Genomic DNA, 22834 nt, shown 5'->3' with positions numbered 1-22834 from the left:
GATTGGGCTTGTAAGCCATCCCGAGTCCCTTCAGAGAGATGGAGGTGGGATATAAAAATAAAGTTATTATTATATTATTATGAGCGAGATGGAGTCAGCTCAAGCTTCCATGTGGGAACATGAGAGAAGCCTCTCATAGGATGGCAGCACATCCGGGCGTCCCCTGGACAACGTCTCTACAGATGGCTAATTCTCTCACTCCAGAAGCGACTTGCAGTTTCACAAGTCTCTTCTGACATGATTTTAAAAACCCTTAAAGACTACAAAGTAATTCCAAATAATATGTTTAAATAATTTTGCGCATGAAACTAAGTTTGAACCATCAGAAAGCATAGGATGTCACTGTCACAGCTGCCCATGTGGACAATTTAAAGGTTAGAGTATTTTGAATTTTGGAATTCTGGTCAAGGGATTCTCAACCTGTATTTGGAAATATGCATGTTTGCAATCTGGAAGAAAAGCTTTTCATGCCATTTTACACAGGTGGCCCAGTTATGCTTTTGGATCTTCCATTCTGTGAGAAAGGCAGCATATAAATCCAATACATAAAAAATAAAAATAAAATCAGCAGAAGTCCTATTGGTTGTCATATTTTATATTGCTCTTTAAAGCTTCACTGGAAGCATTGCCAGTATACCAAATTATTATTATTGTTGTTACTCTTTTGCATTTGTTAAGTCGCATTGTAAAATGAAGGGATGATTTTAGCACCTGTTAATATTAGTGCACATTTCTTTAGTATAGATTGAATTATATTTCTAACATTTATTTCAAATCTTTGTACCTTTTGATGTTGTGAACTGCCTTTGATCAGATTTTCTGTTTGAGATATAAATAACTTTCAGTCTTTATGCATCTTTGAGTCACTAGCTGCCGTCTCTAGTGCATTTTAAGCTTGTGAAATCCACGTTCGTTCATTTGAGTTTCAGTGGAAAATCAAGGTGGAACAATGACTAATGGGTGTGAGGGGAAGTTCAACCTACTCTCAAGGGTCGTTTTTGGCTTAATAAACTAATAACAAGGCAGTGTGTGTGGTTGTATGTGTGGTTATGTGTGTGTGTGTGTGTGAGAGAGAGAGAGAGAGAGAGAGAGGGAGAGAGAGAGACTAGTCAGATGACTTGAGAGTTCACCAATTGCTAGGGTAGACTGGATTCTTCCACACCTCAGCTTCTCTGTTTCCATGGTTGCAAATGTGAAAGCAAGGCAGGAACATCTCACAGAATGGGTAGCAAACACCTATTGATTTAGGACAACCATTGCTGATTGTATATGATAGGTCCCGGTTGTCACATTGCCAGGACTCTACTGGTACGCAGGCAGAGATGAACCAAGCAAACACCCAGCTTGTATTAAACTGTTTAATTAAAGCAGCACTTACTTTCTGGCTGTTTTAATAGTCCAAAATATAAAACATAAAGAATAGCACTCAGCCACAGAATAATGAAACAAAAACTCCTAGCAAACACTGATGCAGGTTCAAGAGAACGCCGTAGTCAAAGGGTCCAGTCTAGTGGTCAAATGCCAAGAGTCAATGTGTAAAGGCCAGGATCAAAGGTAATAAGAGAGAACAACCTGAAATGTCCAGTGAAGAAAAGAAATCAAGTGAATTCAAACAGGTTCGCGTTTGGACCCTGCCTTTCCCGTAAAATCTAGTCCCAGGGCAACACTAGATAAGCTGGGTTGCTGTGAATTTTCCGGGATGTATGGCTATGTTCCAGAAGCATTATCTCATGGAGAGAATGCTTCTGGAACATGGACATACAACCCAGAAAACTCACAGAAACCCAGTGATTCCAGTCATTAAAGCCTTTGTCAACACACTAAAAGCTGTTTTGGGGAGCTGAGATATCCCCCTGCTTAATGCTGCTTGGGTAGGCATTAGCAGTTTGAACAAAGGATACCACACTTGCCCAGATGAACCAAAGCAAGCAAGAGTCTGACCATCTAGAGCTGTTTAGGATAATTAACTGAATCTGAACGCTGGGGGCAAAGGGAAGGCTTTTCCTGTTCAGTTTTTCTTCTTCATATGAAGAGTGGTCATTGGAAGAGAGGACCATTCTCTGTGCAATCTCTGCAAGACTCTCCCTGTGCTGAAGGGATTTGGGTAGTAAGTGGAAAATATGTTTAATCAGAAGAAGGTATTGATTCAGCAAAACTACCAGATTGAGCTGTGGGAGTTAATATTTTTTATTCAGAGTTTTATTTGCATCAAATTAAAATTCCAGTTGTTGAATGTGAATAAAGGGCATACTTGCTTTATATTCAGACTGTGCTATCTTTTTCTGGGAAAGAGTTGTTGATTTTTGATCTGTTGTGAGAGATATTTACTGAAAACTGATGATATCGTTGGAAACGTTATTACTATGGGCCCTTGGTATCTGCTGTGATTTGGTTTCAGGATCCTTCACGGATATTGGATGCTCAAGTCCCACTTTATAAAATGGTGTAGTGAAATGCTTTCTCTTGTGGCAAAATCAAGGTTAACTATTTGGAATAATATATATATGTGTGTGTGTGTAGCTTCAAGCCATGAATGGTTAAATCCATGGAAACTGAGGGCCAGTTGTATACATTTTTCTGTCATAACAGAACAGTGATTTTATTTATTTATTTATTTATTTATTTAGAGCATTTATATCCCGTCCTTCTCACCTCCGAAGAGGGACTCAAGGCGGCTTACAACAGGCAACCATTAGATGCCAAAACAATACATAAAAATCCACAGTTACAATTAAAACAACAATTAAAACAATTATAAACATTCAATTTCAAACAGTCTTCCAGTTCAAAACCATAATTAGGGTCAATCCATTATGGTCGCTTAAAAAATTATCTTCCCAATTGCTATATCTACTGCTCAAATGCCTGATCCCACAGCCAGATTTTAAGTTTTTTTTACGAAAGGTCAGGAGTGAGGGGGCAGACCTAATTTCATTGGGGAGTTCCACAACCAAGGAGCCACCACGGAGAAGGCCCTGTCTCTCATCCCCACCAGTTGCGCCTGTGAAGGTGGTGGGACCGAGAGCAGGGCCTCCCCGGATGATCTTAACTTCCTTGATGGTTCATAGAGGGAAATACGTTCAGAGAGTCCATTGGGTTTTATAGGTTAAGACCAGCACTTTGAATTGTGCCTGGAAGCTAATAGGGAGCCAATGGAGCTGGCGTAACAGGGGAGTTGTATGTTCTCTATACCCCGCTCCGGTGAGCAACCTGGCTGTTGTTCGTTGGACTAACTGCAGCTTCTGATCACTCTTCAAAGGTAACCTCATGTAGAGTACATTGCAGTAATCTATTCGGGATGTAACAAGAGCGTGGACCACCATCGTGAAGTGAACAAATCCATAAAGATAATATATGCAGTACTATCTCACTATGAAGAACGCATGCACCTTTTACCTAATGAAACATAGCGGTTCTGATGGTGTATGTGCATGAGTAAGATAATTTATGACTCCCCGCATAGTGTGTGATTGCAACTCTAATCATTCCTTACTATTAGATATTCTGGCTAAGGCTGATGAGATATTTGGAGGAGCACTGATTCCCCCCAAGTGGTCTCAGCCTACTGGATTAAATATAGTGTGTAGGAGTATCCACCCATCCACCCAACATGTTTCGGTGCAATCACCACTTCTTCCTTCCAAATAGATGCTAGTCATGTAACAACAATACTTTGTGGACGAATCCCACAATCAATTTAGTTGGAACAGCTTTGCTTCAATAAAAGATTCTCTTTCCTTTTCTTTGGTGACTTTGATGCTCTTTTAGATTAGAGATAACCATGAAATGGTACAGCAGACTCATCTGTTACCCTGACAACAGCAAGGCTCGCTGAAGGCAGTGATGGAGCAGCTTCAACAACACTAGAGCATTGTGTTAATTTTTCCTGGGGTTATTTTTGTGGAACATGTCTGTCTGCTGTGGCTTATGTCAAATACTTGGAAACTGTAGTTTGTAGTGTTGGATGATTCACAATATTGTCAATACATGACCATCCTGTCATCCAGACATCTAAATTTACGAAGCAGTGTGGGACACTGATGAAAACATCCAGTCTTATTTGCATTGGGCCTTCTATTTTGTACAAACCATGTAAGATGGAATCAGCTTCAGGCATTTTCTAGTAATCAGCTAACCATGCAATTCCTGGTATCGCTTAATACAAGCTGAGACAGTTTACTGGGATTTTGTTTCTTTTATTCACACACTTTACATATTATACCACATTGGTTCCAGTGTTTTCATTCACTGTCTGTGTTGTCTACAATGCCAATTTTAATATGAATTGTTACTATAAATTTTAACTTTGTAGTTTTCATTTGCATAGTATTCATTGTATATATTAATTATCTATGATGTGGAAAATATTGCTAGGATATAGGCATTTTCCATATGGGAATATATTCTGAGTATCAGATGTATAGATGCTTAAAACACATTGGTCAGAGTGTTTTGCAATCGTAAACGTGAAACTTTCTTGGAGTTGTGATAAGCATAATGCCCAGTTTACTGAGCAGACAGACTTGCGGTTTGGGGCAGGAGCTGGAGCATGGGTCATATCCTAATCGATTTTCTATTGCTACTTCCACACGACCAGAAGCAATTGTGATAGGTCCCAGGCTGGCCAACGTAGATGCCAGTTCGTTGGCTGGTAGGCTTGAGTCACCTGGCTGGAGGAATCCAGAAGGGATTCTACTCCAACTGGGTATGGATATCCTTATGTGGCAATGGAGCAAGCTGTTCACTTTTAGTTTTGTCCCATCCTCCCTTCCTGTGCCTTACCAAATAATGTGTTGAACTGCCTATTTTGTCACAACTTCGTGGGGGTAGTTGGTCTTGGATCTACTATTGGTTGAACAGTATATATCAGGCGTTGATTGATTGGGGGTCTTGGCAGGAGAACTCAGGAGATGTGATATGGAATCAGCTTTGCCCCTAATGGTGGGTGGATACTTGCTGCACATCCTGCTGGCTGAGAGACCAGAGCCGGGACCGGGTGACTCTCATGTCATCCCAACAGATCTGGCACCTGACCTGGATCCAGATCCATGCGGGGCTGATGGCAGTTGCATTCCAACATTATCAGGAAATCTACACAATTTCTATGCCTCGTGTAGACCTTCTATACATTTTCAATTTTCTTTTTAGGGTAACGTATTTTGGCCCAAGCATATTTTTTGGTTTTAAATCTTAACATGAATTTACAAACAATTAGTGAACAACATAGCAAACAACTTTCTGCCAGCCTGGCAGTTCGAAAATGGGAAGGTAATGGCACTCCATGCAGTCATGCCAGCCACATGACCTTGGAGGTATCTACAGACAACACCGGCTCTTTGGCTTAGAAGTGGTGTTGAGCACCACCCCCCAGAGTTGGACATGACTAGACTTAATGTCAAGGGGAAACCTTTACCTTTTTAGTCAGCAAATTAGTTTCAGCAAGTATGCCTATTTAGAATAAAATAACAGTGATTTTAACATGGTTGCTTAGAGTCTGTTATATGACTTTTTGGTTGTTTAATTGTAGCTCCCATTTTATTAACTGGCATCCGTATGAGTGATGACTGTGTTTTTTTTCTGTTCAGAGTAGTATTATAATGTTTCCTTGACGCTAACGTTAGTATGAAGAGGATGGGGGAATCTGCCAAGGCAAAGTGGGATAGCTTTAGCACCTCTTGGAAGGCATGCGGATTCCAGGCTGAACTCCAAAACAATTGCGTGCATTGACATTGTACTCATGCCCACAATCTGAACCTCATATTTAATGCAGTGAGAAGCTTTGTTCCAGAAATAAAGGATTTTAATATACACATTAAATTTTGATGGCTCAGCCTCATTCATTATTTTCATGGAAGTGATGGGGGTTTGTATAATGCAGTGGGTTTTTTAAGTGTCGAAGAAGTGAGGGACTGGCTATGTATACCACCCCATGCCATGCCTGGACTCTATCCGGGAATTTTTTGGCTTTAGTTTTGCACAATAATTTGAAAAACCTATCGTACAGAGTTGAGCTTCTGCCATGAGGCAGATGTGTTTTGAAGTCCTTGTTAGCATCATGATCAAATGTAACTATTCTCCAGTGCTAGAGCGAGGAATCTTTTGTATTACTGACTTGGCAGTTGAGGCTGGGAAAATATATGAAGGCTGTGGATGGACTAAAGATGTCAATTGTCTTCTGTTACTAACCTGCATCCATAGTTCTCATGACTAACAGCAGGAAGGTGGGTCATACTTATACACTGATTTTCTTTTTTTAACTTCTGCACTGTATAGCCATTGGGAGGCTGTCTTCCATCAACTTCACTTTGGGGCTGGGGGGGGGGGTTGTAATGTGTGTATATCACAACTTAATTATTTGATAAAAGATGAAAATGATTATAGTCCAAATTTATCATTTTATTATTATATATTTTTTTAAAAAAATCTTTATTAAAGGGTTTTTTTTCCAACAGAAATATGATTAAAAGCAAACATTTCAGGGAAATTATAATATTTATTTATACCCTGCTATGTCTTTCCTGAAGGAGACTCAAAGAAGCTTAACATAAAAGCATTAGCATACAATTTAAAATATACAAATATGAAAACATTAAAATAGAATTATACTAGAGTCTCTCTTATCCAACCTTCACTCATCCAACGTTCTGTATTATCCAATGCAGTCTGCCTCCTGCCCGGATCCAGAGCTGTTTCAATACATTGCGATGTTTTGGTGCTAAATTTGTAAATACAGTAATTACTACATAACGTTACAATGTATTGAACTGCTTTTTCTGTCCATTTGTTGTAAAACAGGATGTTTGGTGCTTACTTTGTAAAATCATAATGTAATTTGACATTCAATAGGCTTTTCCTTAATCCCTCCTTATTATCCAACATTCTGTCGGCCCATTTATGTTGGATATGTGAGACTCTACTGTAAATATAAACAGTATTAAAAATGTCACAGTTAAAAGCCATTGAAATATATTCAAAGTTAGAAACCACAGCACCCCCTGAACTGATCTTAAAAACTTTCTTCTTTAAAAGCCTGTCTGAATATCAAATCCAACAAGAATGTTGTCTTTCTCTTTTTTTGAATGTATTGCTGTGAATCTTTAATGTGAAGATAGTGCTCTTTTTCCGGCTAAAACTACCATATGTTTTTAATTATTAAAAGGAACAGAATGATAATCTTTGTAGAACATGTATTACAATTAAGACAAGTGTAGGTGTGAAAGTAGACCTGCTTTATGCAGAAATATAACCCCGAATCCTTAACAGGCTACTGAGAGATGTTGAAGGTTGCTGGTATCTCACATTTCCTATTGATTGGCAATTGATTGGCAAGGATGCTGATCTCTAGTATAAAGGAAAAAAGGCTGCACTTGCCTTTAAATTAGGATGTTGAAATTAAGAAATCTTGGAAATGAGAACCAAGAATCAGATTTATTTATTTATTTATTTATTTGCTTTATTTCTATACCGCATTTTTCAGCTCAAACAGGCGACTCTGTTTGGGCTGAAAATGTAAGAATAATCATGCTGTTTTAAAAACAAACCCTATAGTGTATAGTACAGTGTTAATCAATCTATTGGCTTCCCTGAGTCACATTGGAAAAAGACTTGTCTTGAGCCACACATCAAATGCAGTAACATTAACAATAGCAAATGATTTAAAAAGTGGGGGGGGGGATGCATAATTTTTGTGATAATCTGCCACAACAGCTAAGCAAAAAAGGGTCCTCACTCCATCTGGAGGGCCTTTTAAAATTGTTGAGCAGGTCTTCAGGCCAAACTTTACAATTAGAATATTAATATTATTTGTGAATGTATCATACATATTTGTGAATGTATCATTACTTGTGAATGTAAATAATATTAATTAGAATATTAATATTATTTGTGAATGTATCATGACGCTCCATGCAGTCATGCTGGCCACATGACCTTGGAGGTGTCTATGGACAACGCTGGCTCTTCGGCTTAGAAATGGAGATGAGCACCACACCCCAGAGTCAGACATGACTGGACTTAATGTCAGGGGACTACCTTTACCTTTGCCTTTATCATACTCTGATTATTCTATTCCATTCTGCTGTCTACAACGTTCACACTCAAGAATCATTCATTCAGATTACACAAAACAAATCACAAAAAAAAATCATAATTTTAAATAAGTGTATGATTTTGTGTCGGGCTGCATGTGGCCAGTGGGCCAGAGGTTGGATGAACCTGGTCTAGTATGATATGAAGGCAGTAATTATTCCCTAACTTAATGTTAGGTTGCACTATGTTGCAGTAAGTTTTGAAATGCAACGTTTCATCATGGCAGTCCCACAAATATGTCTCAGAACAAAATATTGCAGCTGTATCAGTCTGTATTTGGAAGGACAATAGCATTGGGAGACTACATTTCCACCAATCAGGCCATATCAATCCAAAATCAGCTGAGAATCATCTATAAATCCTACCTGGAAATGGACAAAAATGACTCTTGTCTACATTTGGGTTTTCTTTTGTTTGAGGGTGACTTCATTCAGTTCTGGGTCATTCAAAATACTGAATATCAAGGCGGGTAGATTACAAAGATATTGTCGTTGAAGCAAATGTGTCTCTCTTCCCCATCTGTAGCTGTTGTGAATATAGTAGCTAAGCTCGGAGAAAGAAGGAGGGCGAGTGTCTGTGGTAGATGATTTATTATCCTACTCATTAAATAGGCAAAGCACTTCAACCCTGGAAGCCCTGGCTGTGTGTGTTGGTAGGTCTTAATGGTGGATTTCTGGGATATAATGGATCATTATTGTCCCCTCTCTCTAGGTTTTCAACACATATTCTAATGAAGACTATGACAGGAGAAATGATGAAGTTGACCCTGTGGCTGCATCAGCTGAATATGAATTAGAGAAACGTGTGGAGAAACTGGAACTTTTCCCAGTAGAGCTTCAAAAAGGTTTGTGCTCCTCGTGTCCCGCGTGGTAGAGCTTTTAAAGGATAGGAAGCGCTGCTCAGATCTATTGTAGAATTTCAGTGGAACAGGTTGACATGAAAAACCAGCTGTGCCTGTGAGTTGAGGTAACACATTAATTCACACAAGCAGCAATCCGGCTTAATCCATTGGCTTCATTGGAATTTTAAGAAGCTTAACTCTGTGCACCATCGACTGTCAGTGGCCTGAATGTAAACTTATTTCAAGGAAACTCAAGCAGACAATAAAGGATGCAAACTCACACTCATACCCTCATAATTTGAGGATCATATTGCTAAGACCATTGAAACTAACAATGTTTATGTAATGCAGTTAAACATTTCAGAAGCAGGAAACCATGTAAAGCCATGGTTGCTCTGTTGGGCAGTAAGGGAATAAAAGCTAAAGCAGGATAAAGAGATTTCAGAGAAGTTGAATGAATTCTGCATCTGTCTTTGCTGGAAGGTGTAAGGCAGTAACCCATGTCAACTGATGTTTTCAGGAGAACCAAGAACCAGGGCAAATACTGCTAATAGGAGAGGAAATTTTGGCTTTCAATGACAAGTGAAGTACTGACAAACCATGGCATTGGGATAGTATCCACTTAAAATACCTTTAAAAATTAAATATTTATTCAATTGCTGGTTTTTTTTGCCAAAATACATAATTTATAGGGATATTCTTTCTGCAAACCTCTTGCTCATATGAGAGAGCAAATAATGTACATGTTTATTCCTGTTGTATGAATATCTTCAAAAACTTCAGTTTCAAAGATGTCTTATGTGGCGGTGGAGGGGGGGCAAGAAACATTAAATAATACAGTGTTCTATGTTTGGAGAAGGATAAACTAAAAAGATATTGTTCAGCTAGCAAGAGAATAAGATCGAGATTACATTAATCTAAGCAGACAGTGCTTATCAATTAACAGAATGTGTCTACTTCTCAGATGAAGATGGGCTTGGCATCAGTATTATTGGAATGGGAGTAGGAGCAGATGCAGGCCTCGAGAAACTGGGCATATTCGTCAAAACGGTAACAGAAGGTGGAGCAGCAGAAAGAGATGGCAGGTAAATTCATTAAAAAGCAGCATGCAGCTGTGGTCATGAATTCTTATTGTTTTAAAATCAGCTCCTCACTGATTGTGTCAGTAGAATTACATTTTATTTAAAACATTTTAACTGGAGATTGAAGTACAGGGTTAGTCAAAATGCATAGGCCAATAAGCCATTCAATTGAATGGCTTATTGGCCTATGCATTTTGACTAACCCTGTATATTGAGGACTATATTGTGGATTTCTAAAATGTGAAATTTGTAGTATGGATTTCTGAAATGTAAAATGCTACTTGAGCCTAAAAATGATACATTCCAGTGCTCATGAATTGTGTTGTTGTTGTTGTTGTTGTTGTTGTTGTTGTTGTTTGAAGCCTTTCTATTTTCACAAATGGAGTCATCATGAGCTGTCTCAGGGTCCTTCTGCACGTGCTATAGAACCTAGAAATAACCAGGTGCAAAGGGGTGTGTGGAAGGGATCAGGTTAAGAGGCAAAACACACATGTTGAAAAGGTGTGCTTATAACCCGATTCCAGCGGAAAAATGTGCACTTTCCCATGACCTTATATCTCTGCAATCATGCAAAACACATCCTTTCCTTCCTTACCGTTATGTGCTAGACCTGATATGCGCACATACAAATTTGCTTATATTTATATTAAGATATTCACATGTGTGTATATACAGGCCAGAACATAACCAAGTTGATATTTTTTTAAAAAATAAACTTCCACCTGATGTCCCTCATCTGCCCTCGATCTTGATCCACTTCAAGAGAAAACTGTGAGAATGACGGGGGACCATTTCCTATGACTGACAAGTCTGTGTCTGGACCTGCTGTCAAGGTCCCAAGATTTTTAAACCCACTTTTAAAATGCGTATTTTGGCACTGTCTGGAAGCACCCTCAAAGACACAAAGACATACAAGTTTAAAACAGAACTTCCTGATCAGAAGGTCAGCAATTTGAATCAGCGGGGAGGGGCAAGCTCCCACTGATAGCCCCAGTTCCTGCCAACCTAGCAGTTCGAAAACATGCAAGTGTGAGTAGATCAATAGATACCCCAACAGGAAGGTAACGGCGCTCCATGCAGTCATGCTAGTCACATGACTTAGGAGGTGTCTGTGAACAGCACTGGCTTTTCGGCTTAGAAATGGAGATGAGCACCACACCTCAGAGTCAGACACGATTGGACTTAATGTCAGGCGAAAACCTTTACCTTTACTAATCATCATCAGCATGCAGAATAGATACTGCTTGTTTATATAAGGGGTTCCACAAATTAGCACAAATTGTACATTAATATACTGAAACTTAATACATTACTATTTCTTAGTGAAGATATTCCAGCACAATTACCTCAACTACATCATGATCAAACACTCACTTCTGAAATCCATAAGCACTGCAGTGCCTTTCATGTTCCTTGATTCGTGTTTGGGCGCTGCGTTTGGTGGTCCCTATGCTTGTGGATTTCAATGGCTTCTCTGTGTAGTCTGGCATGGTGGTTGTTAGAGTGGTCCAGCATTTCTGTGTTCTCAGATAATATGCTGTGTCCAGGTTGGTTCATCAGGTGCTCTGCTATAGCTGATTTCTCTGGTTGGAGTAGTCTGCAGTGCCTTTCATGTTCCTTGATTCATGTTTGGGCGCTGCGTTTGGTGGTCCCTATGTAGACTTGTCAACAGCTGCATGGTATACGGTAGACTCCTGCAGAAGTGAGAGGATCCCTCTTGTCCTTTGCCTAACATAGCATTTGTTGGATTTTCTTGGTGGGTCTGTAGATAGTATGTTGCGTTTCCTCATCAGCTTCCCAATGCAGTCAGTGGTTCCCTTGATGTATGGCAAGAACACTTTTCCTCTGGGTGGATCTTTGTTTTTACTCTCGTGGCTTGTTCTCGGTCTTGCAGCTCTTCTGATGTCTGAGGTGGAGTATCCATTGGCCTGTAGAGCCCAGCTTAGGTGGTTCAGTTCATCTTGGAGAAGGTGGGGTTCACAGATTCTTTTTGCACGGTCTGCCAAGGCTTTAATGGTGCTTCTTTTTTGACTTGGGTGATGGTTGGAGTTTTTATGTAGATATCTTATCTCTGTGTGTGGGTTTTCAGTAAACTGTGTAACAATCCACAGATATATAAACCCAATTTTCCTAGTTTCAACAGACCTCACTACCTCTGAGGATGCTTGCCATAGATGCAGCAAAACGTCAGGAGAGAATGCCTCTAGACCATGGCCATATAGCCCAAAAAAACCTACAACAACCCAGTGATTCCGGCCATGAAAGCCTTCCACAATACAGCAAAATTATTGTTAAAAGTATTATTACTGCTGATGAGTCATACTCAAATCAAACTTGCATCATCAAGTTAAATATTGTTTAATACTTCTGGCTGTAATCTTTGCATTTTACAATCTGTTCAAATTATTCCACTAGCTGTGTACCATTATTGCATTTTCCTATTTATTGATATATTTTCCAGTTTGCATTTCTCTGTAGGAGGTGGCTGTCTAATTGTTGAATGAATCAACAACTGATTGGAAAACTTAATCATCTCCAGTTCTCTCTTTGTTTCCTGAACTTGTTGTTTGCTGCCTCCAACTTTCACACGCAAATATAGTTTTGCTTGCTTTGTAAATTCTCTGTGGTAGACAAAATAGAAATTGTTATGTTTCAGAGGATATGATAACATTTATCTACTGGTGGCCTTCAGCTGTTGTCTTATCTTCACAGTACAGGTTGCCAGTCAAGAGATTATTTAATTTTTTTCAGATCACTCCCAACAGATAACTTTTTAGGAGTTAAACTGCAATTTATAAAGGGACAAGGTGTTTTTGTTCTATGGAAACTCGAGTTTTTAATCTAGTGGAAACACTGTGTTTTAAATGTGGTTTATAATAATAATAACAAAACTTTATTTGTACCCCGCTACCATCTCTACCACCTGAGGCCAAGCCCACAGCACATCAATAAACAAAGGCAATAACAAATAATCAATACAAACAGTTAAAAATAAAATAATAAAAATAAAAATAAAACTCAAAACAAAAAATACACAATAAGCAATAAACAGTAACAATAATAACATACGGCATTTTAAAACCTATGGCTTAATTAATGTTTTCACTATATGTAGTTTAATTTGTCCATTTGTTTTTGTTATTTGTTTCCTTGTTTATTTCCATATATTATGTATTTCATTTACTCATGTTGTGAGGAGCCCCAAGTCCTTTCAGGGAGATGGAACAGGATAGAAATAAAGATTTATTATTATTGTTAACACTAATTCTTAGGCTATGGAAGAAAACAAATTTACCTTTGAGATGGGAAAGTTAAGAAGAAACATGATAGCCATTTTAAATATTTGAAAGGATGTCATATTGAGGAGGAGACAAGCTTGTTTTCTGTTGTAGAGATGACTAGGACACAGAGCAGGTTTGATACACATTATATAGGCAGTGTAGATGGGACCACGGTCTGGAGAGTGTACTTCCCTTATCTCCAGACAGCTGATTCTCTTACTACTGTAGATATTTGTTATGCACTTGAATGTAGTTTTCACTAAGGGCCTATCCAGATAGCGCCATATCCTTGGACCTGTCTGAATTTTTACTGGAGGTGTGCAAACAACACCTCTGATAAAAATGAATTAATTTGGAATAAAACAAGTTATTTCAAATTAATTAGATACCCCATTGCAGTTGGGGCTTCCTGAAAGGCCCGGGTCTAATGGGGTATTGGGCCTATGGGGGCTCATTTCCAGGTAGTCCTGGGACTACCTGAGGTGAGTCCCCATTGTCATCCCAAACCTTTTGGGCTCCTACCTGTCCTGGGACTACCTGAAGGTGAGTCTCCATTTTCATCCCGAATCTTTTGGGCTCCTGAAGCCCAAAGGTCTGGGATAGCCCCCCCTGCCCACCATTTTTCTTCTCTCCCCCCCCCCCCCCCCCCCGTCTCCTGGTGTGTCATTTCCTTGCTTTAATCGAGATGGCATGTAGCCACCCTCCACCCGGGAAAAGGTTACAAATCTGCGTCAAAGTGGTGTTTTTAACCCCCTTTCGGATGGATTTTGACACTGTCTGGAAGCATCCTGAGTAGTGAAAGAATAGAAGAGATGCAGGAAGGTATACATATACTTCCAATTTCCTTCTAATGTTCACCATGATGCCTAACTACACACAGAAGCACACATATTGTGCTTCTAGGAGGGCAAGGGGGTTCTTACTCGGTCTATTGGCACGGTGCCCCAATTGGGATGGATCTTGCCCAAGCTTTGCTTTTCATAAAACACACGAAGGATGTTATGAGATAAGATCCCTTTTGGCATTTGTTTTCTGTGATGAAAGGAGCGGATTACACCCACACACTGACTAATATAGCGTAACTAGAAATTTAATTTCTTACATTAAAGAGCTGTTTCGGTGGATATAATTAGTCCACTCCAGATTAAATGCCAGTGTTCATCTGTAAGAACCGCAAAATTATGGTCAACTGAAGGTAAAATGCCAACAAAACCAAACAAAAAGCCTCTTTAAATCTTACAATGTTTTCTCTTTGCTAACTGTAGTAATATAATTAGATTTAGGGTGCCTCGGTGTATTCAGGCATGGAAATACCTCCCGTATCTGAAGTTTACAAAAAAGAATGTTAATAATTTTGGATTCATGCCTACCTACTGAAGAGCCAAATTTTAAAATGTTGAGTAATGAATTAGTCACAATGATTTTAAACTTGCTTGTAAATATATAGGTACTGTACATAAGCAGAGAGCAATATATTGCCACTTGGTAATTGACAGCCTTATTTTCAGTTAACAAATACTTGTAGGTGTGATATGTCTAATGCTTAGCAACAACAAAATTGCGTAGGATGGAAATGTGCTATATGGGGGGGGGGATAAGAGGACACTAGTTCTTGAAATATAATGTCCAAGTATATAGATTTACATGAAAACTGTACAGTCACATTCCTTTAGAAGCTTATTTTTGTAGATTCATGTGGATTATTTAATATATGTATAAAATATGTAAGGGAGGACAGGATCATATTGCCGCAAGTAAACCTATACCCAAAGTATTTGTATGTGAACAAATGGTTGAGTTAATGCTTGTATATTGCTTTCTATTGCACAGAAGTATAGGGCTCAAATTGTAGGGCTCAAAGGCATATGAAAGTCATCCATTCCAGTTCCCTGCCCTAAAGCAGAACTGTGCACAAATTAACCTCCTTACAGATGAACCGACATTATCTAGATGATAGTGTACCAGAAGCAATGATAGCAGTTAAGTCATGACCTACTAGAGGCAAGGAAGAGTTTAATAAAACAAAGAGTTTAAGCCTAGTGAATTTACAACTATATAGAGACATGAGGAATTAAAAGCATAATGACTAGATCTTTTTACAAACTCTGGTTTATATTTAAAATATTGTATCGTTATACATTTAGTCTATTGAATAACAGCAACATCTTAATATTTTTAGACATGTATTGTTTGTGTATTGACCCTGCTGACTTGTGACAACCCCATAAAGTTCATAGGGTTTTCCTAGGCAAGGATTATTCAGGGTTGGTTTGCTATTGGTTTCCTCTGAAATACAGACTACTGTATATTCCTCAGTGGAAGGAAGTGTACAAAAAGAAAGTTCCCCATCTTACCCTTCTTGCAGTCACCTTGAAAAGTCATTTGATAGACGGAGAAAACTTGTGGACAATGAGGATCCTGATCTGTGTTTTGACCAGGCCCCCATAATCCTGTTCTATTTTGTGGAACGGGGTATGCAATGAACCACTTGGAAAGAACAATGATGGGAATCTTTCCTTCTTCCCTAAGTTACTTTATTTTAGGCCCTGAGCCAAATTAAGGGTGAAGGTGTGCTTATTTCCAGTTATATTTATTTATTTACGACATTTATATCTCGCCCTTCTCACCCCGAAGGGGACACAGAGCGGCTTACAAGTTATAGCTACATACAATATATTGTATTATTAGCATAGCACAATATTAATATTATATATTACTATATTGTATTAAACCACTATATTGTAATATTATTAGTAATATTACATGTAATATAAAATATATAATTATTATATTGTATTATTATTAATATTATATTGTATTACATTATAATATTATCAGTATTATATGTGTATAAAATATATTATATTATTAGCACAGCACAATATTAGTATTATATATTACTATATTGTACTATACCACTATACTGTAATATTATTAGTAATATTACATGTAATATATATATTTATTTATTTATTTACCTTACTTATATACCGCTGTTCTCAGCCCGAAGGCTGAGAATTATAATAATTATATTGTATTATTATTAGTATTATATTATATCAATATTATCAATAATATATGTGTATACAATATATTAGATTATCAACACAACAAAATATTAGTATTATATATTACTATATTGTTGCTGGGGGAGGGGCTCACAACCGATGACCCAGGAGACATCAAGCACTCTACATTTTTCCCCCAAAACCTGTAGCACATGAAGTGTATTCATTCATACAGCTCCTTATGACACTACACAATTATAGCACTATATTCTATTTAACTGCCAACATCCTATCAAATCCTTCAATTTCTGGTTAATTTTGTATTCTCAGCCAAAGAGCTCTTGAACTTCACTAAACACCAAACCCCAGTAGTGTAATAAGGATCTTATTTGTGTTAAATGTGACCTTTAGAACTGCCAGAGCAAGTTCTTGTTAACCTTTCAAATTTGTCAGTAAGATGTTTTGAAGGCCAGATATATTATTTTACAAAATATAAGCAGTAATGTAAGATGATACAATGGGTGCTAAGTGAAATCAATTATTTTGTACAAAATGTAGTTTGCGTTGTTTATATTATATTTGCCACACATATGATTCTGTCAATATGAAACACACTTGCTCACAGACATTTTGATGTTTAGGGAAGAGTGACTATTTTACATACAAAGGGGGGGGGGGAACAGAATTCTTGATGGATGACTACAATATTATAGGGGGGGAAACCAACATTTTAGCCCAGGGGTCCTCAAACTTTTTAAACAGAGGGCCAGGTCACAGTCCCTCAAACTATTGGAGGGCTGGATTATAATTTGGAAAAAAAATGAATGAATTCCTATGCACACTGCACATATCTTATTTGTAGTGCAAAAAACACTTTAAAACAATACAATAATTAAAATGAAGAATAATTTTAACAAATATAAACTTATTAGTATTTCAATGGGAAGTGTGGGCCTGCTTTTGGCTGATGAGACAGAATTGTTGTTGTTCTTGTTGTTGCTGCTGTGTGCTTTCAAGTTGTTTCAGACTTAGGTTGACCCTGAGCAAGGGCCGGGTAAATGACCTTGGAGGGACGTATCTGGCCCCCGGGCCTTAGCTTGAGGACCCCTGTTTTAGCCTATGGTTATTTTTATGGTGTTCTTTTGGGGGCAGTTTGAAATCTGATGGAGAAATTTCTGAAATTGAAAATCACGTTTTATTTACTGGATCGAAAAAACTACTACCTCACTCAGATGCATTTTCCTTAATTTAAATGGATTGCTGGATGTCATGTCTGCATTCTCAAACTAGTAATTTATTGTTGTTGTTTTTTAATTGTCTTATTTTTATGAAAATTTTACTGCTGGCTTAAATATGTTTTGCTTGAATTACTTACCTTTTATTCATTCTTCTTATTTTTCCTGAAGGATCCAAGTAAATGACCAAATTGTAGAAGTTGATAGAATCAGTCTGGTTGGAGTTACACAAAATTTTGCTGCAACTGTTCTCCGAAATACCAAAGGAAAAGTCAGGTAATCCTGAGAAATTCTTACAGAGAATATTATACATTTGATACTGATGTGATATTATATGATAATAAGAATACATAATTGTTAGTGTGTGTATATAAATTGGTCATAAATTTTAAGCAGTTTGCTGTACATTATTCTGTTGATTATTACTTCAGATTCTCAAATGTACATGCATATATATGTGTGTATATAAGTCAACCTAAGTCGGGGCCTGGTTTGGGAATCAAAATTCTGGATTTTGATAGAACTTGTGAATTAGTCGATGGTCATTCCACAGAGAGGAAAAAGTAATTTCTCGACTTAAAAATGAGTGTATGTACAGTAATATAAAGATAATTAGTTATTGACTTTTTTATTTTTATTAGTGATAGATATTTGTAAGCAGGTAGAGATTTTTTTAGTTGCAGACTTAAGTGTGCAAACCTAAAGATGCTGTGCTTTCGCTTGAAAATTAGCTTCAGGGAATGTGAAAACCAGTCTGGATATTTTGATTCTCATAACACTAGTTTTCATTTAGGTTCTCACTCCCTTATTTTTTATAAATGTTGATTTTGTTTGTGATATCCCGAGATGGGCGACTTTGTGAACTTCCTTCCCTTGTTGGGCCAGCTACTGCAGTTCTCTTGCACTGTTTTCATTATTTCACACCTTCTGTTCAAACGTCTGGGAAATTCTACAAATTAAGGGAAAGAGGATGTCTTTTATCTGCTTTTTAGACATTTATTAATTTCTTCGGAAGACATACGTTCTTTTGGTAATCATTTTTATGCCCCATAGTTGTGGTTCCAACATAATCTTAATTATATCAACCCTTGCATTTCAGATCGTGCAGTTTTCAGATATTTGCAGGATTTGAAATGCAAGGGTTGATATAATTAAAATAAAAAGCAGAGGAAAAGTGAAAACAAAACACCAAGGATAATGTTGATGTATGTATGTGTGTCTTTATATGTATAGAATGATAGATGTAGGTATATTCACATATATAAATAAAATGATTTAGCTACTTCTTACATGCTCTGTATAGCTCTGGTCCCCTGGGATACTATATTACAGAAGACATCAATATGGAGAGAAGCAATTAAAATGATCAGGACAATAGAGCTGGCAGTTTTTCATTTAAATAAATAAATGATAACTTTGGGAGATAAGCATGAGATAGATTAAAATTGAAACTGATGAGGCGGTAGGGGGCAGGAAAGAAGAATGGAAGGACAAAATTAGTATATAATCCTTCATATGCAGGCAGCCGAATGCCGGATCTAGGGTCAGCAAATTAAATTTGGCAGGAGAACCAAGTTGAGCGCAAGGAAACACTTTCCTACAGAATTTGTAATTAATGTTGGATGATATTGGTATAATGATATGGTGAAGACCAACAGTTAAGGTACAGGTTGGGTGGCAGGGATAATGACAGCTTTGGTTTCAGATAATTCATTGTGAAATTTGTTTCATGCATAATATTATTAAAATATTGTAAAATTACCTTCAGGCTATGTGTATAAGGCGTATACAGGGGCAGCTCAACCCATTACGCAAAGTAAGCATTTGCAGTATAGTTGATTTTGCCCAGGGGCGCTTTTGGGGGAAAATAGACCTTGACATATGCGAGTTGTAGTTACTGGGATGTATAGTTCACCTACAATCAGAGAGCATTCTGAACTCCACCAATGATGGAATTGAACCAAATATGGCACACAGAACTCCCACGATGAACAGAAAATATATATCAGTGATTGGTTGGGGGGGGGGGGGCGCTAAAATAGTGTTTGCTTACCTTTGAAAATTACCTAGGGCCACCTCTGGGCGTATATGAATTTCATGTTTAGATTTGGGTCCCATCTTCAAGCTATCTCATTACGTACAAATATGCAAATACAGATATTGCAAAAAAAAAAATTGAAATCCAAAACAATTCTGGTCCCAAGCGTTTTGCATTAGGGCTACCCCTTAGAAAGAACTAGAATGAGAATCATGGAGTATGTATCAGTGACTGCTCAAGTGACATCTCTTAAGTTCAACAGCATTTGGTTTCCAAATGTCAAGGTGAAACCATGACAATCTGTATTATTTTCTGCTTGTGTGCTTCCTGGGAAAACTTGGCTGCTTGCCTTTGTGACTAAGCATTGGGTCAAATGGATATTCACTCTGACCCAGTAAAGCACTGCTTGCAGATTTAAGCCATTTCATGGTGCACTGGTTCCTGTGGTGTCCTCCCTAGCTTTCAGATTGACCCACAGGGATATTTTAAACAACAGTATTACCTGCGTTATTTCATGGAACATTTTAGTCGCATCTGATTAGAGTTAATACTACCTAAAGGTTCAACAGTTCATGAATAACATGTCTGGCTGGCACTGTTTTCAACCTCTCTCAAATCCATCCCATTGCTCCTAGTTCTCTCACAGCTGGATAAATGACACGTTGGATGAAACATAAAGGAGAATTAAGGCCACGATATCTCCACAGGACTTCTTTATATGAAATGTAAAAGGGGATCTGTTTTGTCAGGGATAGGCAATTTCCCCCTCTCCACACTACAAAATTTACTGTTGACACATTTCACTTGTATATTGATAGAGAAAAATGTTGTCACATTACACTAACTGAAAGTTTTTTAGGGTCAGCTTAAGCAGAACATCTGGAATCTATCTTATCCATAACTGTTTTGGATAGTGAAGAAATGATGTTGGCTTTTAAAGACTGTGGTCGCTTTGATCCTATTCTAACTACCATGGCTCTGTGCAATGGGATCCTGGGATTTCTCATTTTGTGAAGTATTTTTCTGAGCTAATTTTTTGAGAAACCAGTATGGTGTACTGGTTTGAGTGTTGGACTTGGACTCCTGGAGGCCAGGTTTCAAAACTCTAGTCAGCCATGGGAACCCACTGGGTGAGATTGGGCAAGTCACACACTCTAAAAGGGAAGCAATAGCAACCTCTCTAAATAAATCATCACAGGAGATTACTATGAGAAAGTCAAATAAGTGGTACATAATTTGAATTTATGTAACAACAACAATCACAACTACCACAACAGCAACAACACACTCAGAGTTCTCTACAAGAAACATGTAGAGCAGTGGTTCTCAAACTGTAGCTCCCCAGGTATTTTACCAGCTGTTAGGATTTCTGGGAGTTGAAGGTCAAAACTTCTGTGGGCCCACAGATTGAGAACCACTGGTATAGAGCCTCCCGAAACTATAAATTATAGGATTCAGTAGCATGTAGCTATGGCAGTTAAAATTGAGTCAAAATGCTGTAACATTGCAGTGTGAAATATACCTAATACTCACATATAGTTGCTGTCTGGTTGTCATTTTCCATGAACATTCCCACAATACTTGGCCGTTTTCTCTAACTGGAAGTAAAATGTTTGCCACTGAATACAGTTTGACCCCACTTTAACTACTGTGGTTCAGTGCTATGGAATTATTGGAGTTGTAGTTTTAAAGTGTCTTTAGCCTTCTTAGAGAGTGCTGGTGCCTCACCAAACTATAACTCCTTTGATTCCACAACACTGAACCACAGCAGTTATCATGGTGTCAAACAGCATTCATTCTACAGTGTAATTTCAGTGATTCTCAGTCTTTGGTCCTCTAGGTTTTTTGTACTTGAGATCCTACAATTCCTAATAGCTAGACACCTGGCTAGGATTTCTAGGAGATGAAGTCCAAAACAACTGGAGAACCGAAGGTTGGAGTCAACTGGTGTTACTTACTTAGGCCGAGGATGATGGTCCTCCAAGTATAGTGTCTTGGTGGTGATTCCGTAGGTAGCTGTGGAGCCCTATTCTTGATCCGCATGTTCTCCTGCAGTGAAGACATCAGTTTTCAGGTGGAAGGAGGTCCCAGTCAGGGTTGGCTTGATGCGCATTCCTCTTGACATGTTTCTCCTTTTCACCCTCCATTTGTAGCCTTAACTAGCAGCTGGAGATAGTGAAAATGAAGGAGCAACTCATCTCTTTTCGTTTGACAGACATGATCACCCTTGTATTGTTTCCACAATAGTATTGCATTAACTGTTTAAATAATGTGCTTTCATCATCATTGTTACCAATTTTTATTATAAGCATTTGTGTGGTAGACACATGCATAATTTACATTGCCATGGATAACATGTAAACAATTTTTGTTCCTGGGTTATAAATGTCATTTCCTAATTGGTTCTATCATTAAAACATGGAAAAAGTTTATTAAACTGGAAAAATGTCATTTTTGCGAAACATCCATTTTGCTATATTTTTTAAATGAATATCTCATCGAGTCTAAACCAATTTAACATAGTTTGTGGTAGCCACAAAAATGAAGTAAGTACCACACAGTTAAATAGGAATAAAACTTTTAATCTAGGAATAGGTTTTTTTCAATTTTTGTTACATAGTATAATCAGCTCCTTAAGCATTCCTTCAGCCCACCACCATCAACAAAATAGATTAAAGAGGTTTTAAATATGGGAAATTGTATTCACTAAATCATGCAGAACGTTGTCTTCAAATAAATTGAACCTGTTTGAATTTCCCCTTGCAGTAATTTGATCAATATCACTTTAGAACACTTACATGGTATTACTGTTTAGTAACTTTGCCTCCTGCCAAGTTTCATGAGCATTTTTGAATGGTCATGACAGTAGAAGTCAGTGACCTAGAAAAGATTCTTCACTGTAGCTTCTGAATGTAATGTAGCTTGGTTATCTTTCACTAACACAGTGAAAAAACAGAAATACGGCATTTTCACCCTACTGTAGTTTCAGCACAGGAAACAGAAGCATATATGTCCTCATGGAATATATAATTTCAGCATTTTTGTAATAGTGGGAATTTGTAAAGAACATGAAATCCTTTAGCTCTTGTTTAGCTCAAACTTATGGTCTTACAAGAGCAAAATGTGGCGTTTCTTAGGGAACATACAAACAATCATTTACCGTCTAAGGTTTAAACTGGACATTTTTTTTATCAGAACAATTGAAAATATATAAATATCATACTCTGAAGAAAGAGATTGGTTACAAGAGGTATTTAAAAT

General features: G+C 37.8%; 1 protein-coding gene across 7 annotated transcripts in view; it reads left to right on the top strand.

Moving 5' to 3' along the window:
* PPP1R9A (protein phosphatase 1 regulatory subunit 9A) overlaps window positions 1-22834 on the top strand; it is a 186082-nt gene that overhangs the window by 89012 nt on the left and 74236 nt on the right. For all 7 annotated transcript variants that reach the window (XM_067470295.1, XM_067470291.1, XM_067470290.1 and 4 more), the window contains exons 4-6: window positions 8800-8932; window positions 9894-10014; window positions 17707-17811. In XM_067470295.1, coding sequence (XP_067326396.1) covers window positions 8800-8932; window positions 9894-10014; window positions 17707-17811 — 359 coding nt within the window. The remainder of the gene's footprint in view (window positions 1-8799; window positions 8933-9893; window positions 10015-17706; window positions 17812-22834) is intronic.

Source organism: Anolis sagrei, chromosome 6 (genome assembly GCF_037176765.1).
Source record: "Anolis sagrei isolate rAnoSag1 chromosome 6, rAnoSag1.mat, whole genome shotgun sequence".
In the NCBI taxonomy this organism is placed as follows: Eukaryota; Metazoa; Chordata; class Lepidosauria; order Squamata; family Dactyloidae; genus Anolis; species Anolis sagrei.
Note: the sequence above shows the minus strand (reverse complement) of the source record. Positions and strands in the feature narration are given on the sequence as shown.